At 33.4% G+C, this 20,469-nt stretch overlaps 1 protein-coding gene across 2 annotated transcripts; it reads left to right on the top strand.

The window, feature by feature from the left end:
• The first annotated feature begins 1,416 nt into the window (after nt 1-1,416).
• LOC114190271 (Sec23/Sec24 protein transport family protein) lies at nt 1,417-19,848 on the top strand. 2 transcript variants are annotated; one of them, XM_028079084.2, is made up of 25 exons: nt 1,417-1,631; nt 1,797-2,709; nt 3,334-3,567; nt 3,759-3,833; nt 4,360-4,458; nt 6,139-6,250; nt 7,383-7,510; nt 8,441-8,560; nt 9,407-9,487; nt 9,965-10,042; nt 10,140-10,232; nt 11,314-11,368; nt 11,986-12,062; nt 12,371-12,442; nt 12,568-12,651; nt 13,383-13,502; nt 13,585-13,653; nt 16,249-16,326; nt 16,453-16,591; nt 16,797-16,961; nt 17,431-17,576; nt 17,900-18,082; nt 18,327-18,415; nt 18,531-18,562; nt 19,466-19,848. In XM_028079084.2, the coding sequence occupies exons 2-25, from the start codon at nt 1,897-1,899 to the stop codon at nt 19,573-19,575; spliced, it is 3,252 nt and encodes a 1,083-aa protein (XP_027934885.2). In that variant the 5' UTR covers nt 1,417-1,631; nt 1,797-1,896; the 3' UTR covers nt 19,576-19,848. The 2 variants fall into 2 exon arrangements, with proteins under 2 accessions (XP_027934885.2, XP_027934886.2); XM_028079085.2 differs by having other exon boundaries at nt 17,903-18,082.
• The last annotated feature ends 621 nt before the right edge of the window (nt 19,849-20,469 follow it).

Consider the following 20,469-nt stretch of genomic DNA (forward strand, 5'->3'; position numbering starts at 1 on the left):
GTATGATCCAATGAATGAATTTAAATTGGGTTAAATATTTTTTTAATCTTTAACTTTTAGTGAATTTTAGAATCAATACATTACAAAATTTTGGACAAATTTAATCCTTTATTTTTCAAAATATGTGGATTTAATCATTTTAATCAGATTTTGTTGAGTTTATTTGATATGTCAAATGTGTTTCATAATAATATTTAATTTAACATTAAAGTAAAAATATGTCAAATAGTATAAGTAATTCAAATATTATGAAACATGTTCGACATGTCAAATAAACTCAACAAAATTTGATTAACAAAATTAATCCACATATTTTGAAAGATGAAAGACTAAATTGATCTAAAGTTTTAAAATGAAAAAATTTCAAAATTTACTGATAATTAATAAACAAAAAGCATATTTAACCCACTTAAATTCAACTCAACACAACATTTGCTCACAATACAACAAAAAAAATTTAACTTAATTAACTACACTTACGTGAGAGTCACTTATTGTATATTAGTCACTTATCCTAAGATATGAAAGAATATGAAATATTAATAAAAGCTTTTATGACCAAGAAAAAGACAAAAAAAAAATAAAGATCAAATGTTTATTTTGATAAAAAAATAATCATCTTCTCAAATTATAAACTTGTGAAAATTTAAAATATGCACATAAACTTTAGAAATATTATACACATGAAAATTGTAAACAAAAATGAACTTATTATAAATATTTGTTCTTATTAATCATAATTGAACTTTACTTTATTATTATTGTTTTGTTGATACTATCTGGTAGAGAAAAGATGGTTATTATCTTATGAAAGTTAAAAAAAATATATAAAAAGAAAAGTGTTTAGAGAGATAATTAACTTTGCAAATAAATAGCCAAATAATTGATCTTTTAATTTTATACTCAATTTAACTTATAATTTTAACTCTTCTTTCCCTCTTACAACCATTTATCCTAAAAAAAAAACAGTCTCACATCCATAAACTTCCCAAATGTCCGAAAACTTTATTTTGAATTGATTTCACTTGATGAAGGGATAAGTAGAGTCTTACGAATGATTGTTTTTAAATAGTGAAAAATGGTTTACATTAGTTTTTTTTTAAATAATTTTGTTTCAGAAAATTGATTTTTATGATGGTCAAGAATAAAAAAAAAACTTTTGCTTATTTTAAAAAATAATCATTATATTATTAGCCCCAAAATCAATTATATCTTAATCAACTTAACCTAAATTTGATTAAATAATGCAATTTTTTTATCAGTGTCCAAGAATATAGTTAATTTAAATATAAATTCAAGAATTCAGGGAATATATATATATATATATATATATTTTTTTTTTTTTTTTACATATTTGTTGAATATTTAGAAAACCTAAAGAACCCATTTGGACCATTGGTACTAGGCGATAAAAACATTGCGCAGGTTTGGCAATGGGAAATGATAATACCCGGACCAAATGGCCCTTAAACAGTTACACATTATGGCCGAAAACAAATTAAATAGGCAGTGATATAATAAGTTATTTTTACGCACCATTTAACCACTCTCTAAAACCCCCCTTCTCCGATCTAAGTTCTTTCTGATCTTTCTGGTCCCAATTTTTTCCAATTCGACCGATCTCGCACCAGGTTTTTCCGTATTTCTTTACCTCATCGTAATCTGCATTCTTGTTCGATCATTTCTATTGCCGTATCGATTTCTCGATTCACGCTCACGTGCTATTAATCTCGTTTTTTTTTCTTTCCGAATTTTCTTGAATAATTCAATGATTCTTGAATCTGTAATCCTTGTAGATTTGGATCTTTGTTTTTACGGTACTATTTTGATAATCCGGCGAAGCAGAGCGAGGATTGTTGGAAATTGAGTTTGGATTTGATTTCATTTGATTCAGTAATGGCTGCTCCTGTGCCTCCAGGGGCACCTAGACCCGGCAGTAACACACCACAGCCACCTCCCCCTAATTACGTCCCTAACATTAGGGGCACTCCTGATGCACTCGCTGATAATATGCACAATTTGAATCTTAATCGGCCTCCCATGACCTCGAATCCTGTTTCCAGACCTCCCCCATTTGGTCAACCACCACCTTTTCCTTCTTCGGCCTCTTCACCGGGGTTCCCTGGTTCCTCACCGCCATTTTCACGACCTGGTCCACCTCCTGGAGCAATGGTGAGGCCTGCAGGGCCTCCTACTGGGCAACCATTGCCTGCATTTCCACCAAATGTTGCTCCGGGAAGGCCCACTGGGCCACCTCCTGGTCAACCTCCATCTTTTGTGTCAAGACCCCCTCCTGGTTCCCTTCCACCGGCGGTTAGTGGTGTTGCGCCTGTTTCTGGGGTTCCTCCTCCTGGTGGTTCTCCACAAATCCGTCCGCTAGTGCCACCTCAAGCGACTCCTGGTGCTCGTCCTAGTCCGGGTCCTTTTTCTTCACCGCCAATGAGTGCTCCCCCGGCTGTAGTCCCTACCAGTGCATCGGGTAATTTCATGAATAATGGGCCGCCTGTATTTTCTGCTGGGGCCTTGGCAGGTCCCCAACGCTTTCCTGCTGCCGGTGTGACACAACCTCCGGTTGGACCTCCTCCAACTATGAGAGCTCCTCCAGGGCCAGCTGGTCCCCAACCCCCCTATCCCATGGCATCTCAAGGAATAATGCAGCCTCCAAGTTCACCTTTTGGAGCCCCTTCTTGGCAGATGCAATCCCAGCAGGTAGCTTTCCTATACATTTGAACTTTATTGTATTTGAATGTTTTTTACCCACAATATTTGCAGGATGAATTGATAAAAAAATGTAACCTATTATTGTATCAATACTACATGGAGCAGTCTTTTTCTGCCTTTCTAAAGGAAAAAGGATTTTGGCGACTACGTGGTCTTTAGCATAAGCAGATTACAAAATAATGGACCTTCTAAGTTTCTCTGTCTTGTGCATAACAGGAAAATGAGCACGAGGTTTTTTGTTCGAAATATTTTTTTTTTTTCAGATAAGAGCTTCTCTATAGTTAATTTGTCAAAATAGCTCAGGTATTTCTTATAGTTAGGTTCGATGGATCTAGTAAGTAATGGTATCTTAACTGTTTTCTTTTAAATTGTTTTGGTATGTATCATCTTTGTAATACTGTTGCCTCTGGTCTTTGTTTAAAACTGACACGATATGATATGTTCTTTATGCTGTGTTATACAACTCTTCTCATTTGTGTCTCACATGAGTTTGGTATAATGTCTTAAAAATACAAGCCTTTAAATAGATTTATGATAATCCTTAATATGTCCTATGTGCATTTATCCATCTTTTGAAAAATTGTATGGATTCTGATTATTGGAATTATGTAGGTAGCACCACCTCCTCCTGTTCCTGGTCCTTCACAGCCTCCTCGGATGTTTGGCATGCCACCACCATTGCCAAATCAATCTATGACTACTACCATATCACCTGCTGTTGGTCAAACTGGAGCCCCTATGGCAGGGCCTTCCAAAATTGATCCCAATCAAATTCCAAGACCTACTCCTGGCTCCTCTGTGATTTTGCATGAAACTCGTCAAGGCAACCAGGCAACCATTCCTCCGGTAGTCATTTGAAAATTACTGATCTATGGTTTTTTCTTCTTTTCAACAAACTAGAGATAGAGAGAAATGACTGTATGTTGAAGTTGAGGCTTACTAAGTACAAATGATGTTCTTGGTCTTTAATATTATAAATTACCTTTTTCCCATTATTCTGGAAAGTCATTTACCTTGCACTACCTTTTTTTGTCCAGCCTGCAACAAGTGATTTCATTGTAAGAGATACAGGGAATTGCAGTCCACGTTACATGAAGTGCACAATCAATCAGGTGATGTCTAATGTCTGCAATGTTATTAATCTTAAGTAAGGTCATGAGAAATGTTATGATTTCTTGGCTTCGTATCTGTATTTTATTGTTTTATAGAGGATGAGCCTTGGTGCAGTGGTGTTCAATTATTGGAAAATGACTCCCACTTGCCGGGAATAGGATGTGTATGTCTGTTTTCCATACACTCCCACTAGGTGGCAGCCTCATGCAATCATGCACCAAGACACCCTCCTTTTTTATTCCTTGATTGTACAGAGTTGTATTTGTGGCTGCGCAAAAGTCTTTTTACTTCTGGTGTAATTTATGATTTGGTTTTTGAAGAGTTTTATCAATATGTTTTCCCTAAGAAGATGCCTGATTCTATTGAGGTGTTCTTCTCTTTTAAAGAAATATCTCTTACTTGAAGTGAATTTTGGTCTTAACAGTAATTTACTGAGGTTCATTACTTTAATCTGAAAATTTAGGGATACCTGTAATTTGTATTGATTTTCTTTTGTTTGCTTTGTTCTTCTTTTGAATGAATTAGGTTCCTTTCACTGCTGATCTTTTGGCAACATCAGGAATGCAATTGGCTATGCTAGTCCAACCCCTGGCCCTTCCACACCCATCTGAGGAGCCTATTCAAGTACTGATTTTTTATTTCTTTTGAAGTGTGCTAGTCGTAGATGTTTTTTGCATTAGTTTGTATTCTTTTTGAAGTTAGGTTAATTCATCTTTCTCAAATGTTTAATGGCCAACTGGTTATTTATGGTGTATTTGTTTGGGGAAAATTTGCATTTATTTTAAGTGTTGTGGAACTATAGCACAAGTTCATTGGAAACTAGAAACGTCCACCTCAAACACCACAAGAAACGACAAACAAAATGGAGGAACAAGAAGGAGTGAATTAGACACCCAATAATTAACATAGTTCAATTAGAGTTTTAATAATTCTAATCTACATCCAAGAGCAATTCACTAAAAACAAGATTTTCCTCACACAAATTTTAATAAGAACTTTAGTGATTACAAGTCAACTATGATATAATTAATTATCACTCACAACGTACTCAATGTTACATTACAATCCTCCTTTATGGTGACTAACCATTAGGTCTTCTCCTTGCTTGAGCAGACGACATGCTCATAGACTCATTGTCTAACAACTACATATCCGTTACTAAGGAGAATTTAAATTGTTTGTTAGCAACTACTTAGAGGAGAAAGCAATTAGCTAAGTAACAACTCAATTGCTACTTTCTCAATATTGTGAATTCTCACAATGTAATTAATGTTATAATTCTCTAACAACAACCCATCGTCATGCTTTACACAAGGTATCTATATATAGGGCTGCTTAGCTAGTGTATAGCTTAATAGCTGGCCTGTTTTTTGTTCATGGATTTTGGTTGGGTCCCCCCATGAGTTCTTTGTATCTTTCTTTTTGTTTTTAATGGTATTTTTATGTGTTGACAAATGATAGATGTCCTTGGGATGTCAGTCTAGCTGAGATGCCAAGGATCATAGTGATGCCTAGCATGAGATTTTTATTAAAAAAAGGGTATCTATATATGCTATGGGAATATGCCAAACTCTTCTAGGATCATGCTAGGTATCACTCAACAAAATCTGTGACACGTGAAATGTGTGTTTCACACTTGGACTGGTGGAAACACATTAGATGCACTACACAGTTGTCAATGTTGATGGCTTGCAAGATGATCTTCCACCACAAGAGCATACAAGACACACTCCCATCAGGCTGCTAGATGAGACACTCTTAACCAATAGACGAGATGTTGTCTACCAAATGGGTAGAGGAAAATCTTTTTACTAGACAAGACACCTTTCATTCCTTTGGTGTATCATAGGACTTTCACTAGATGATCATCAAAGAGTAGACTACCATGAACTATCAAACAAACTTGTTTAACTGGACAATCTTTGAACAAATTTCCCTAAACAATTTCCACATTAAGGATTCAATTATGAACTAACATCATTTGGTTTTCTTTGTTTTTTCATAGTGTAATTTTCTGTTTTCTAATATATTTGCCAGTGGGGAATGCTGAAAAAAAAGTTTGACGAGTTTTGATAAGCATCTTCAATTGCTTAAACTTTACACTAATAAGATTAGTGACTGTTGTTGAGCCCACAATTACCAAATCTCTTTTTTTTTTTTTTGTACAGCTGTTGTGGTGAATGTAAACTATGTTATCGTATTCACTAAGTTCACTCTTTTTTAATTCTAAAATATTGCCCCCAATAAAGAATTTGTGTATTTATTTTCTCAGTAAATCTTTTGGCTGAATGCATACTACTTTAGGTTGTTGATTTTGGAGAGAGTGGTCCTGTTCGTTGCTCTCGTTGCAAGGCTTACATAAATCCCTTCATGAAATTCATTGATCAGGGAAGGCGTTTCATATGCAATTTGTGTGGTTAGTATTTTATATCTGCTATCAATTTCTCATCCTTCTCATCCTTCTGTTTTTTGTTGTCAAACTATGTAAACTGCAAATGACACGTTGATATAATTTCTTATGTTACTTCCCCTTGGAGTGATTAGAGGAGAAATGGGAATTTCTTGTTATTGGCTGGTAAAGAGAAGTTAATCGATGATTTAGTGGTTGGTGGATATTGTTATTTGTATCACAAGTTTATGCTTTTGATGCACTAGTTATTTAATGCTTAGTTTTAAGGGCATGTTTCAAAAAACTTATATAGGCTTATGTTATGAAACAACGCTTCTATGGTGTTTGGAGAAACTTATGAAAATAGCTTATTGTAAATCAGTAAGCTTCTCTTTTGCTTATTTTAGTAAGTTATCTAGGATACTTAACATTTTTTTTACAACTTGAATACAATTTAACTTTATTCCCTCTTCAGTAAAAGTAGCAAGTTATACTGCAGCACTTAAATTATAAAAACTAGCTCAACAAGCAGCGCTTAATTAAGTTGTTCTCCCAAAAATGTGATAAACACAGTTTAAGCCTGGTGTGTAGCTTATGTAGACTATCATTTTTTTTTAAATTTTGATACGAGAAATTCTTCAAGGTAAAGAAGAAAGTGCTAGATTAATGGAGCAAAGCTGCTTTATTCCTCTTCATATCTGTCAAGGAAAGCCCTTCAAGAAGATTCTGTGCCTTACTCCATTTAGAAATTAATTGGCTAATCTTATTTAAAACCACCTGATGAGCCAATGAAGTGTCATCAAATAATAGCATATATTGTTTGTTTATTCAAAGTTCTCAAGATCCATCACTCACCAAAAAGGATGAAAAATTCCATAAAGGGACAGCAGAAGAACATGTAAGAACAGATTCCGGTCAAGTAGACATGACGCACATATCAGGGTAAAAGTCCTGTTGCACGTGGTCCTACAATGTGCCATAAATATGGACAGTACCTCTGTTCAGCCTTTTACTTAAAAAAATTCAGTGGATTACATCTAAGGCCTCATTATTTTCTCATAATTTTAGCTTTTCTGTGATGGGACTATTCATTAAGATTTTACTTTTTTGTCAATTTGTGGCATTATCAAACATCTTATTGTTAATATTTCTGTTCCAGGATTTAGTGATGAAACTCCACGGGACTACCACTGCAATTTAGGTCCAGATGGTCGGCGTAGAGATGCTGATGAAAGGCCTGAGCTGTGTAGGGGAACAGTTGAATTTGTTGCGACAAAAGAATTCATGGTTAGTTTGTTTGTAAATATACCTGGCTATATAGATGATGAATTTTGGTAAAATATACAAGTTGTAAGAAAAGAAACTAACCTTGAATGAAATCAGCATCAGTTGGATGCATAAGTGAAGTTTTAATGGTTGCTAAATTGATGGTAAGGTAGCAATTATGACTGCCTAAAAGTTGATAGCAGGGTCATTGGATGCTCTCATTTCATCAAAAAAGATTACTGGAATAGTTCATAATAAGATTAATTACTTAAGAGGTAAAAAGGTAATTGAGTCTCTTTTCGCAAGATATTCCTCTAGTTTTTTCCAATAAAAGTTCCTGAATTTTCTCAGGCTAGAGGACAAATTGTTGCTCTTGTGGGATTTGAACGTGCCAACCACTCATATAACCAATAAGTGAGACCTAAATATGTAAACTAGACCCAATATCATCTAAATAAACCAAAGCCCAACATTAAAATTAATTTATTATTTCTACTACCAAATAACAAGAGATTTATCCCACCAGATGAAGTTATTTTATTTCAGCATTTCAATTTATTAAAAATGTTTCTAGTCTGAAATTATGAAGTGAACAGGTAGCAGCTTACTAAATGTCTAAACCAAATAATTCTTGAGCAGTTGTACTTTTGTAATGTATAGGAAATCACCGTCTGCAACAATTGTGTTCTTCATTCTTAATTACATTTTATGCTATTGCTGCGTGTATTATACACGTCTGTTTGCTGCTATTTTAGTCACGTTTCTATGATTTTTTGTGTAGTGGATTGATTATGTGTAGTTGTATATGGTTGGCTTAGTTTATTCATGGGTATAAGCTAATAATAAACTAAGCAGTTTATGCTTCTGCCTGGCACAAGACCTATTTTTCTTTTATTCTTGTTTCTTCATTTAGTGTCTGTTATCACTGGTGTGAGTCACTGTTTTCTGTAGGTTCGTGAGCCAATGCCTGCAGTGTACTTCTTTCTCATTGATGTATCCATGAATGCTGTTCAAACTGGTGCAACAGCTGCAGCTTGCAGTGCAATAAGTCAAGTTATTTCAGACCTTCCTGTGAGTTCTAAGTTTTGGCAACTTAATAATTTATAAAAGACAGTTTGTATGATGCTTAATATTTTCCATTTTTTTTTGTTTCAATGGACTGAAACTCGTTGCTTCATTATGCACTGTTTGAATTGGTACTTCAAAATATAGAAAAGATAAACCTTTAAGATTCTTCCCTCCTTTCTCCACCTGCCTCGAAAACAAATAATGAAACCTCTGAAACAAGTAATGAAATAAAATTGATGAATTGTTTGAACTGGATGGGAAATATTAAAATGCAATTTCCCACTATTAAGTCCTTACAAGGGAGAAGTGTGTGCATCAGATCTTTTTTTTATCCTTTCTCATCCAATGAACCTGAGCGGCTTTAACATATTTCACATTGGTATCATACTTAGCTGATGTCCACTTTAACGGATTCAATATTTACACCCAAGAAAGACAACAGGAGACTTGGGGAGATAAGGAATATTGAAATGATAATAATTTTGAAAAATGTGTGGCTTGTTTAGGGCTTTTTAGTTGTTTTCAAACTCCTTTTGGTAAACCATTGTCCTGTTTGTGGTCAGTATCTGACAGAATTCCTATTAGGAAGGTTTGGTTTTCTTCTTCAGTAGATTATACGAACATTCCGTAAGGTTTTCTTGGATTTCAGACTCCCTAAATTTTTTAAAATTCTACACAAACCTCCCATTTGTTTTAAAAATGTTACATTATTACTTTGTACATTACAGATGCATTCATTCCTCGAGTTTTAAAAACAATTACACGCACACAAACTTGTTGGACTACATTGACACCCTAATATATCTGGACACATACTTCATACTAAATTTGTTGGTTATATTGCTGTAGGAGGGTCCTCGTACATTTGTGGGAGTTGCAACTTTTGACTCAACAATTCATTTCTACAACTTGAAACGTGCATTGCAGCAGGTATCAATCAAGTACACAATTTAAACATATTCTGATTTTTTTATTTAATTTGCAAGATTTAGTTGTAAGTCCATGTTTTCATGTAGTTTAAATTTGTATGTTCTTTAGAAATACATAATGTTATGTAAAATGAAAGATGGATTTTTTTTTTGTTATAAAAGCCCCCATGATAGATAATTTATATACTACAGTTAACTGGTGTCTGGAAAACTGAGCAATGCTTGGTTTTTTACATCAGATTTTTTTGTTTCTTAGCGGTTAAAGCATGGGTTATCTATTCTTATTTGTTTGTATTGATGTTTTGAATTTGTGACAGTTGTGTTCATTATATCTTAAAAAATATTCCTTTGAGAACTGTTAGATAAATATACTATTTACAGTTCTAACTAACTGTAATAGTTTAGATAACAAGCTTTTTGCATTTTCCAATTTTAAGTAATTGATTCTCGGGCTGATTTTGGAATTCAAAATTTGTAGCCACTGATGCTCATCGTTCCTGATGTGCAAGATGTTTATACTCCCTTACAAACTGACGTAATTGTTCCACTATCTGAGGTTAGATTCAAATATTTCCTCCTTGAATTTTGGCAATTATCTTTGGAGAAAGTATTCACTTGGCAGTATTTAACTTGTTTGCTTCTTTTGCATTTAGTGCCGTGAACACTTACAATTACTTCTGGAAAGCATTCCTACCATGTTCCAAAATAATAGAACCTCTGAATCAGCCTTTGGTGCAGCTATCAAGGTATTGCATTTTGCTTTAAACTTATAATTATCTTTATTTGTTATTTGCTGAGATGGTTGTCAAGATATGATTAATCCTCGAAAGAAGAGAAGGGTAATTAAGGAGCAACCATGACTAAACTGTCTAACTTCTTAACTTGCTGCATTTCTGAGGTTTTATCTACACCCGCTCTCATTTCCTAGTGTATGTTGGATGTCTTTATGATGTAGAATATTTTAAGTTTCATAGGGTATCGTTATGTAATATGCTACAGAAGTTGAAGGGGTTTGTTATTTTATTTTGTTTTGCTTGAGTTTCATTTTGAGTAAAGAAACAGAGTAAAAAAAAAATTGCTATTGTTTGATTGAGGTGAATGCAAAATAAAGAGATATCTCCTACGAATTTTCTCCTCACAAAGGGTTTCTCTTTCCTAATTGAGACCTGGCGTGGATCTCTTAAAATACATTTCCTCGAATGGTCCCCCTACTCTTCCCTTTTCTCTAGTTGGATAGCTAATCCCTCAGCTAAGTAACTGTTTTAACTTTCAAAACTAACTACTTTGTTTTTCCTTTATTCTTCCAAGCAAATTACTTTTTTTGCTACACTTATCCTTTTCTTCTGATGTAGTTTTTCACTTGTAAATGCCAGTCTGTTCAGTTTATTTAGGAAAATATGCAGAATGGAATTGTTATATAGCTGAGGTAGTCCTCTGTTATCCCTTAGAAACAGAAGTAAAACAAGATCAGAAACAAAAATGGTTTCAATCCCTCGACTTCCTCCCTGCCCTGCCCCATGGGCAAAAGCAATCACTCCGTGAGTGATTCTGTCTCTCCCATTCATCCTTCCCCTCGTCAATTTCTCCTTGCTTTCTATTTCCCATTCACCTTGCCATTTGGACAATGTTGTTACAGCCGAAAACCCACATCTCTCTTCTGCCCTTTACATACTATTCATTGATTTAGTTCTCTATTTCCTTTGACGTGTGCTTTAGTAACCAAATGTTTTCTAACAAGAACTGGTCCTTCTATCAAAGCTAGATATATCAAAATGTGAATATAAATACATATCAATGCTTATACTTTTATTTTATTTTTTCTTTTAGGCAGCTTTCCTCGCAATGAAGGACACGGGAGGAAAGTTGTTGGTTTTCCAGTCAGGTGAGTTTCTCAGCTTGTATATATATTAAGTGACTGACCTTCATATTATATAGTTCATGTTATACCAAATTTCTTGCTTGAAAGTATGCATCTGCCACATTTGTTATGTGACCAATTCTTTTTTCTCTTTCTGGGACATGAATTAAGTAAAATTCAGGATCTGAATTAGAAATTACGAATATTCTGAAATGCTCATTATGGTTAAAATAAAAGAAAAATATCTTAAAAAAGTTTTACCAATGTCACAATTTAATTACAAATATTTAATAAATAAAATAATTAATATGTTTTGTCAATTCAGCATGAAAGAAGTTTTTAGTAAACAACAAGTTGCCAATAAACGCTCTGGCCTTTAAATTTTATTAACACATCTTGAAACAGTACTTATAGTAGTGTTAGAATATTTTTGTTTGTCTTCTGTGGCTAGATCTTCATTTGTATGTTGTTATCTTTCTCTAATCCTGTAATATTTTGTTTGTTTTGTGGTCATCATGTTGTTTTTATCTTAGTCCATTTCTTCCGTATCTACTTTGTATGAGGTTGTATGTTTCTTTTTTTGTCTGACTCATTATTGAGTATGTTCGATGTTTTTCACGCTTTTTGTTTGCTGGCTCCAGTCTTGCCATCTATTGGCATTGGTGCGCTCTCTGCACGGGAGGCTGAAGGTAGAACAAACATCTCTGCAGGTGAAAAGGTATCTGTCTCAATTTGGTTGTTGAATTGTTGGATTTTGTCCTGTATAATATAAAATATATGAATATGTTATTTTTGTCATTTACTTGGTATAAGCACTAGCTTGATAAGTGATGACATGGAATGGGATAAATTCCACGCGTTTGAAAGTCCAATTCTATATCTAGTGATGAAAATGGAAAGGATACCGATTTTCATAGATGCAGCGTTTGATGTTTTAATTTATAATAGAAAAAATGTAAAAGTATTCATTTGCATAACATCTGTTCCATGATTCATCTTGATATTGTTTTATCTGTTCAATTTCAGGAAGCCCATAAATTACTTCAACCTGCAGATAAAACGTTCAAGGAACTAGCAGTTGAATTTGCTGAGTATCAGGTTGATATTGATTGCTTTTTCATGTGATTCAGGGATTACTTTTATGACTGGATGATTTTTGCGTGCTTGTTTGTTGGTCAGCTTGTTATGGATTAGTTAAGTATAATTATTTTGTTATGCTGCAGGTTTGTGTTGATGTGTTTGTGACTACTCAGACTTATGTAGACATTGCTTCCATATCTGTCATCCCGCGGACTACCGGTGGACAGGTATATGTGAATTTTTATGCCTCTTGTTGAAATTATTGATGTGTTATTGCTTTTGATGCTAAATGAGTTGAAGCTCTGATCACTGCTATTTTTTATATTGATCAGATGTTTTGTTGTAACGATGGAAAAATCAATTATTTTATTATATTTCTACTACTACAAATGATACAAGTTGCCCAGGCTTCACCAATAAATCTCCCTTTTTACGAATGCTAGAGACACTATTAACCACTTTCTGGAAATTCTTAATGAAGGAAATGTAGTTCAAGGGGAAAATAATTGAAAATCATATCAGAAGTATGTAATAAGTAGTTTTTTCAATGAAAGAGGAAACATTACGTGTAATCCTAAAGGGTTTTCTAATGATACCATCTTCGATGAGGATTCTATGATTGTTCACAAGTCAAAAGTGGAATATAGTGTGTTTTATTCTTCATCAACATTTATTACGTTCATTCTATTAGGGACATGAGTTGATTATGCTAAAAATATGATTTGGTTACATTAAATAGGGAGATATGATACATTTTGATAGAGAAATATCTTACGAAATATTTCCCATTATTAGATATTGATTTGGTTCATTATTATTGTATCTCTTCATTATAAATAGGAATACTCATACATGTACCCAACACGTGACTTGTTTGTTATTAATCCTTTCAACACATTCCATCATTTTTCAATAATTTGTTTTGTTTACTAAAAAGTAACTTCTCACTTTTTTCCAGGTCTATTACTATTATCCCTTCTCAGCTCTTTCTGATACTGCGAAACTTTACAATGATCTTAGATGGAACATCACTAGGCCACAAGGTTTTGAGGCTGTAATGCGTGTGAGGTGCAGTCAGGTAGTCTGTTTGTTTCACTTTCTTTGGTACCTTTTCATTCAACAAATAGGTTCCACAATTTTCATATTTGTTCTTTTGTCAGGGTATCCAAGTGCAAGAATACTATGGCAACTTCTGTAAACGCATCCCAACTGATGTTGACTTACCTGGGGTTTGTATAATTTTCAAGATTCCAGATATAATTATATGCATGTGTGTATAGACATTGGGCATATCTTTACTTTATCATTGTTTGTGTATTAACACATTAATGATTAAAGATATTTAGATCTGTTGGCAGTTTTAATTGTGTAATGTAACTTGTTCATATATGCCAAATCATAGTTCAGATATGATTAAAATGTTTAAACTGCTAGGATTAGTCCTCTTTTAAACAAAACTATTAGAATTTGTTGTGTAGAAGTGTTCCATAATTGTTTAAGCTTGCTGCATTCTGGATAGATGTAATCAATATTATCACCAACTAGACTTGTGCTGTTTCAGATTTAGTTAATATTTTTGGATTGTCCATAAATTATGGATATGTAACTGAAAACAGCAACCTCCATTTCTAATTCACCTTATCCCTCCTTTTATGAGATAATTAGTTAGTTAGTTGGTGACATCCATCATTGTATGTTTCATTCTGTAAGAGTAGTTTATTACATTTCTGTAGCTTATTAGTATTTTAGAAGAGCTTTTGTAGTCTTGTATTGTTGCTGTAAACAAAAGTTCATAACTTGTACGAATCTCAGAATGATCATTGGAGTTTTTTTATCGTAAGTTGTTTTCAATATGGTATTGGAGCTTTCTGGTCCATAGCCAGTCTTCTGAAATGAGTTTGTTTTCAAAACTGATGAAAATATGCGCAAGTTTGTTGTGAAAAAATTACTAACGTCTATTGATATGATGCTTCTGTTTTTTTTTTTATTATTTATTTTTTATTTTGTTACTTATTTATATGATTATATGGAATGAAGTATAGATATAGTGTAGCATTATAGATACTGCTCCGGTACACCCAAATGTTCGCATCACTTAGTAGTTGAAGCCAATGCCTATTTATATATATACCTTCCTCCCTTAACCTACTAATGCACCTTTTAAGAACGAAACTGTGATGGAGCCATCTAACTCTAAAGTTCGTAATACTTCGGATTCTGTGATCAACTCTGATGATGCTATCTTAGTGGACTTGAGGTTGAAACATTGACATCATTTGTAGGAATAAAAAGAGCATCAAAAGCAAACACTTATTCCCCTAATCCTTGACTTTGGGCTTATGTTCCGGTATGGTCAAATGTTTAACATTGTTTAAGAGTCTAGGGCTATTCATATACACCGTCTTCCCTTAACCTATGGAAGCTTCTTTTAATAGTAAAATCATGACAGAGCTACCTAGTTCCAAAAGCAGAGAATATCTTAAATAATTGACTATTAAGCAATGTTATCTTAGCAAACTTGAGGTTTGAACACATATCATCAGAAACATTAATTTCTATTTCAGATCTCTACTCAAGACTTTCCTGTCACTAATAATTAGTGCAGTTAGTTTCATCCATTTCTGTTTCCCATCGATAGCAATGCTTGAAAATTCTACCTACCACACATTTTTTCCATTCCAAAAGATTGTACAAAATTGAGGGCCAAGGGAAGGAAGTTAATTTGAAGATATCTGTTTAGTTGTCTTTAGGATTTGGAAAGCCATCATCGTTGATTATTAACTGGTTTATCAAAATCTTTTACGTACTAAAGAATTGAAGTGCTGGAGACATTAATTTTATGTACTTTTTTATAGTTGTGGGTTAAACTGGGGGCTAATTTTGTTATATTTCCGTTCTATTTTACTGAACTGACTTGTTTGAGTGGATGCCATCTATCAACTTACTAAATTTTACATCTATCAACATAGAAAAGATGTGGGGATGGTGGTATTGCTGGATCAATTTTCCATGAATTACTTATAGGGCTAGTTTATTTAAGATTTTTTTCACCGAAGAAACACTTTATTGGATCACATTTTTTGGTTTCTCGTGCGTTTTGTTTCAACTTTCCAAAATAATTAGAAACTGAAAAGAATTGGAAGTTTGATTATAGTCAAAAGCTATATATAACTGTTTCTCATAAAATCAATTACTTATATTGAAGATACCACATTGACTGGGGACTGGAAATAGGGCAAGACTATAATTTGTAAGTGGGGGTGCAATTTTAATCTTATAAATTAATTTTATAAGATTGAGTTAGGCATAAACCCACTTCATTAGATGGTATCATAGCTATTTAGAGTCAATCCTAGTCAAGTTCCTTGGGGCTTTTGGGCCATCGTTATCAGGCTTCTATTAGACTACCCACAAATATCTAATCCCATGCTCTAGATATTCATTTGTCGGTGTGAGGAAGTATGTTAGAGATCCCATATCAAGTAAGAATAAGGCTGAATTATAACATACAAGTAGGATGCAATCCTCACCTGTTTTGCGAGATTGAATTAGGCATAAACTCACTTGCCAAGAACTTATTTTTTTAAAAAGTTATTTTTTTGATACTAAAAATATTAATTAACTTTTAATCTCTACAAAATAGCATTTAAATTATTTAATACCAGAGTAAATGCTTTCTAAACTGTAAACAAGACTTGCCCATTTGGTATGCTGTCTGTCATGTTTATGACTTACCATGCCAGTTTTTCTTTGTTGACCAAAAGTAGAATTAATTAAAATACTTTGAAATGCTTAACCTGTGTCCTAATTGTTCTTTTGTGCAGATTGACTGTGACAAAAATTTCATGGTAACTTTGAAACATGACGATAAGTTACAGGATGGATCAGAATGTGCTTTTCAGGTACTAGGAAAGTTTACTGCTCAACTTTATTCCAAGGGGTTTATGTGCAGTCACCCTACTTGGAAAATTGTGTCACTGAAAATATTCTACTGTTGTTCTGATTATATATTCTCTTCAATTCTTCAGTGTGCCCTTCTTTACACAACTCTATACGGCCAAAGAAGAATACGTGTGGTGACCTTATCTCTTCCTGTCACTAGTATGCTCAGTAATCTGTTCCGTGCAGCTGATTTGGACACTCAATTTTGCTGTTTCTTAAAACAGGGTATACATCTTTCGTGATTATGCATTTACCTTACGATTATTCTGTTCATGACTATTCTTTTTGCCAGACTGTTGTTAACAGCTCTGCTGAATTTTGTTGGCTTTATATATTGTAAATGATTCCATGGTGTATCATCCTGTTTTATTGTAGATAGTGTTTACAGGTATAATTTTTGGGTGGAGTTTTAACTATTTTTTTCATGCAGCTGCTAATGAGATTCCTTCAAAGCCACTCCCACTTGTTCGGGAACAAGTGACAAACCTTTGCATCAATGCACTATTTTCATACCGTAAATTTTGTGCAACAGTGTCCTCATCTGGACAACTTATTCTCCCTGAGGCACTGAAGCTTTTGCCCCTGTACACACTTGGTATGTATGAATTTTCATGCATTGCAGAATTTTTCTGATGAGCAGCGCTGGGAACTGAAGATATTATTTGTAACAGTTTATTCATATGCTGCATTCTACCTTTTACTTAACAGATAATCTTTAACCAATTTTCTTTTTATTTATATTTGTATGTTTTTACGTTTCCACTCCTGCATTTATATGTCACTAACAAGTGTGACCAAAATTGGGATAATACTGCATTTCTAGAATATTTTATTGTATAATAATACTCTGGTCATTGACTTGAGCAATATTTTCTTTATGATGGTCCTTCTGTTTTGAAGGTAGTATCTTGTTTTAGTGAATTGATGATTACTGTCAAAGCTGATATACTCTCGCTTGATTTGTCAATGGCCAGATTAATGAATGAACTTGAAACTTTGACATATGGTCTTCTAAGAAGGCCCCTATAAGTGGGTGCTAATTCCATTGTTCATTTCTTTTTCAGCATTAACTAAGAGTACAGGGTTGAGAACGGAGGGGAAAATAGATGAACGGTCATTTTGGATAAATTATGTGTCCTCTATCTCTGTTCCATTGGCAATACCACTTGTGTATCCTAGGATGGTGGCTATCCATGATCTTGAATCAAAGGTATATTGATAAATCATGTCAAAAGAATATATAAAAAAATCATGATATTAGCAATATGGTGCAATATTACATATTAGCAATTATTTAATCAGAACATAATAATGTAATGAATTTTGAAAATGTTATTAAGTTTTTATTTTTGAAAATAGGAATGTGGTGCAAGCCATTTAACTTGTATGAAAATTTGTTACCATAGTATTGTAAGTGTTGAAGAGGGTGACATGTTTTTGACGAATTCGTTATATGTTTTGTACCAATGCCTGTTAACCTAGACCTTATATTTATATTACTTGTTGAGGCACTGATAGATTTTTTATAAATAGCAGGAAGATGAAGATTCTGTTATTCCTGCCTTTCTTCCTCTTTCTAGTGAACACATTAGTGATGATGGAATATATCTTCTTGAGAATGGTCATGATTGTTTGATATATGTTGGAGACTCTGTGAATCATGACATTGTGAGGAAACTGTTTGGCGTTGCTACAATTGACGAAGTCACTACTCTGGTAATTTGCTTGCTTTCTTGTCTTTCCCTCCTGGTGTCTGTCTAACAAGCATATTGTCAAATTCTATCCCTAGCAGTGGGTGTTTTCAAGGAAACTTCATATCATCCTTAAATCATACCTGATGGATAATAGTCTATAATGACACCTTCTAGTATGCTGAAAGAAAGTTGGTTTAATCATGTTGCTTTAATGAGCTTTTTATTTCAGACCCTGCTATTCTAAGTTAACAATTATGTTTTATCAGTTTGTATTGCAGCAATATGACAATCCATTATCGAAGAGGTTAAATGAAGTGGTAAATGAGATACGGCGGCAAAGATGTTCCTACCTCCGGTAAGCTATTTGTTTTGGGAATTATTGCTTATTTCCGACCTATTCAAATAAATTTCCGTGTGATTTGATGACTAAATAAAAATGTATGTTTTTAATACTTTCTATATCTGTACAGGCTAAAGCTCTGCAGGAAAGGGGATCCATCAGGTCAGTGCATTAGATAGAATGATTGTGTAAACCTGATTGCTCAATGCATACTGGATTTTAGCTATTAGCATAACATATGGAAGTTAATTTTGCACATAAGACCACGTAGATTTATTTGCCAATTCTGTTTGCAGTGCTTCATTTTTTTTTTAATGTCTTCAAAGTTTTCGATTACATTGTCTTCAACCATGTTGCCTATTCTTTTTGGCAATATTTGCTTCTTGAGCCCGTGCTCTATATTTTCTTGGAAAGCATTGCTTCCAGTACCCAATGTTCAAAATTCACGGGTGTCCACTTGAGCAAACTTGTTTCTTTAAAAGAAATACTCAGCTTTTCTTTTCTCATTTCAACTGAGCATTTTACTTCACCATCTTTTATAAACTTTGTCCCCAAACATTCTTTCTTATTTTTATACATGCTCAATGGTCGATTTCTCTTGGCAAATTCCAAGGATGATGCTCTACTACGTGAAACTTTTCTGGATTGGTTTGTCATGGAGTGGTATTTGTAATTTTGGCGGTAGAATATGTTGATTGAATTCATGATCTCTCTTTTCTAGTATTATTGCATGTTATTGGGATTGCTTAAGTCAGACGAGCAAAGCCGATATTTTTTATAAAACACCATTTAGCTAAGAATATTATCTTCAAGTTCAAAAGATATAAAGTTTGTGTATCAATAATGTTGAGTAAATTTACAACTTGTCTGCTAAATTCATAAAAGAATATTTTTGTCAGGAAATCCTAAAAGATGCTGCATTGCTTGCTAAGTTTTGTTGTTGGTTTGCTAGGCTTAGACTAGGGAAGTATTCAAATAGAAGAAAGAAATCTGTAGACAATTGTTGTGGTGGTCTACATTGTTCTTGATTTTTTAACTTAATGTATGTTATGTACTATTCGTCAGGAATGTTATTCTTCTCATATATGATAGAAGACAAGAGCGCAGGTGGCTTCTCCTATGTAGAGTTTCTTATCCATGTTCATAGGCAAATTCAAAATAAAATGACATCATAAAGAGTATATGGCAGCTTCATTTTTGCAAGCTTTTAGACCTAAAAGATAGAGCAAGCCCCGAGTATAGGTGAGATTCTGCGTATTTCTGCGCATTCAAATGTCTTGAGTTTGTCAGAGGAAAACCATGCGACACATTTTGTCAAGTTTTGTTGATGTACATTGTATAAGATAATGATGGTGATAGTTGGATTATCTGAGAAGTTTTTTATTTTTTTGGGTTCTACTGTTACCCGACATATCAAATTTTATGGCCAATTGTGTTTTAATGTCAAATATTGATTGTGTCATCATTTTTAATAAATTGAGAGGACAGGAGTAGTAGACTAAGGACAATAATTCCTTCGCAGCTTGTATGAAAATATCGATTGACATTCATTTTAGATTCAGTGCTAGACAGTTAAATCTATACTTGAAAAGTATGAAATTAAAATGAAAAATTGAGCAAGAACAAAAGTTGTTTTATAATAAATTGAAACGCATAGCATAGATTTATTGGTTGGAGAATGACAATAGATCTTGTTTAAATTCTATAAGATGTAATTGTGTTAAACAATCGGACGAACATGTTTATTAACATTTGAATTCCACAGACTGCGCTGAATAGAATGCTGGTAGATAGTAGTAGACACATGGTTTTTTCAACATTTTGAAATGTTCGTTTCTTTATTAACCTTAAAAGTTATGAGAATAACATATGTCTAAGAGGGAAATAAGGAAAAGACAGAATATCGAACTTGTTTTTAAAATGTTAATTTGAGTAATTGATAAAATTTGTTAGGATTTTGGTGTTTGTTTTAAATCATATAATTTTACATATAAGTTCTTCTAAATTTGTATTTACAATGTCAATTTGAGCAATTGATCAAATTATTCAGGGTTTGGTGTTTGTTTTAA

The sequence above is a fragment of the Vigna unguiculata genome, chromosome 7 (assembly GCF_037176805.1).
Source record: "Vigna unguiculata cultivar grain cowpea cultivar isolate G323 ecotype 2 chromosome 7, ASM3717680v1, whole genome shotgun sequence".
NCBI classification, from domain to species: Eukaryota; Viridiplantae; Streptophyta; class Magnoliopsida; order Fabales; family Fabaceae; genus Vigna; species Vigna unguiculata.

Bases quoted from the DNA above. Each gene is read 5' to 3' on its own strand.
- LOC114190271 (XM_028079084.2), top strand. From the start codon at position 1,897: ATGGCTGCTCCTGTGCCTCCAGGGGCACCTAGACCCGGCAGTAACACA. The intron at 9,488-9,964 runs GTATCAATCAAG...CAAAATTTGTAG, and splicing joins TGAAACGTGCATTGCAGCAG to CCACTGATGCTCATCGTTCC. The intron at 11,369-11,985 runs GTGAGTTTCTCA...TGCTGGCTCCAG, and splicing joins GTTGTTGGTTTTCCAGTCAG to TCTTGCCATCTATTGGCATT.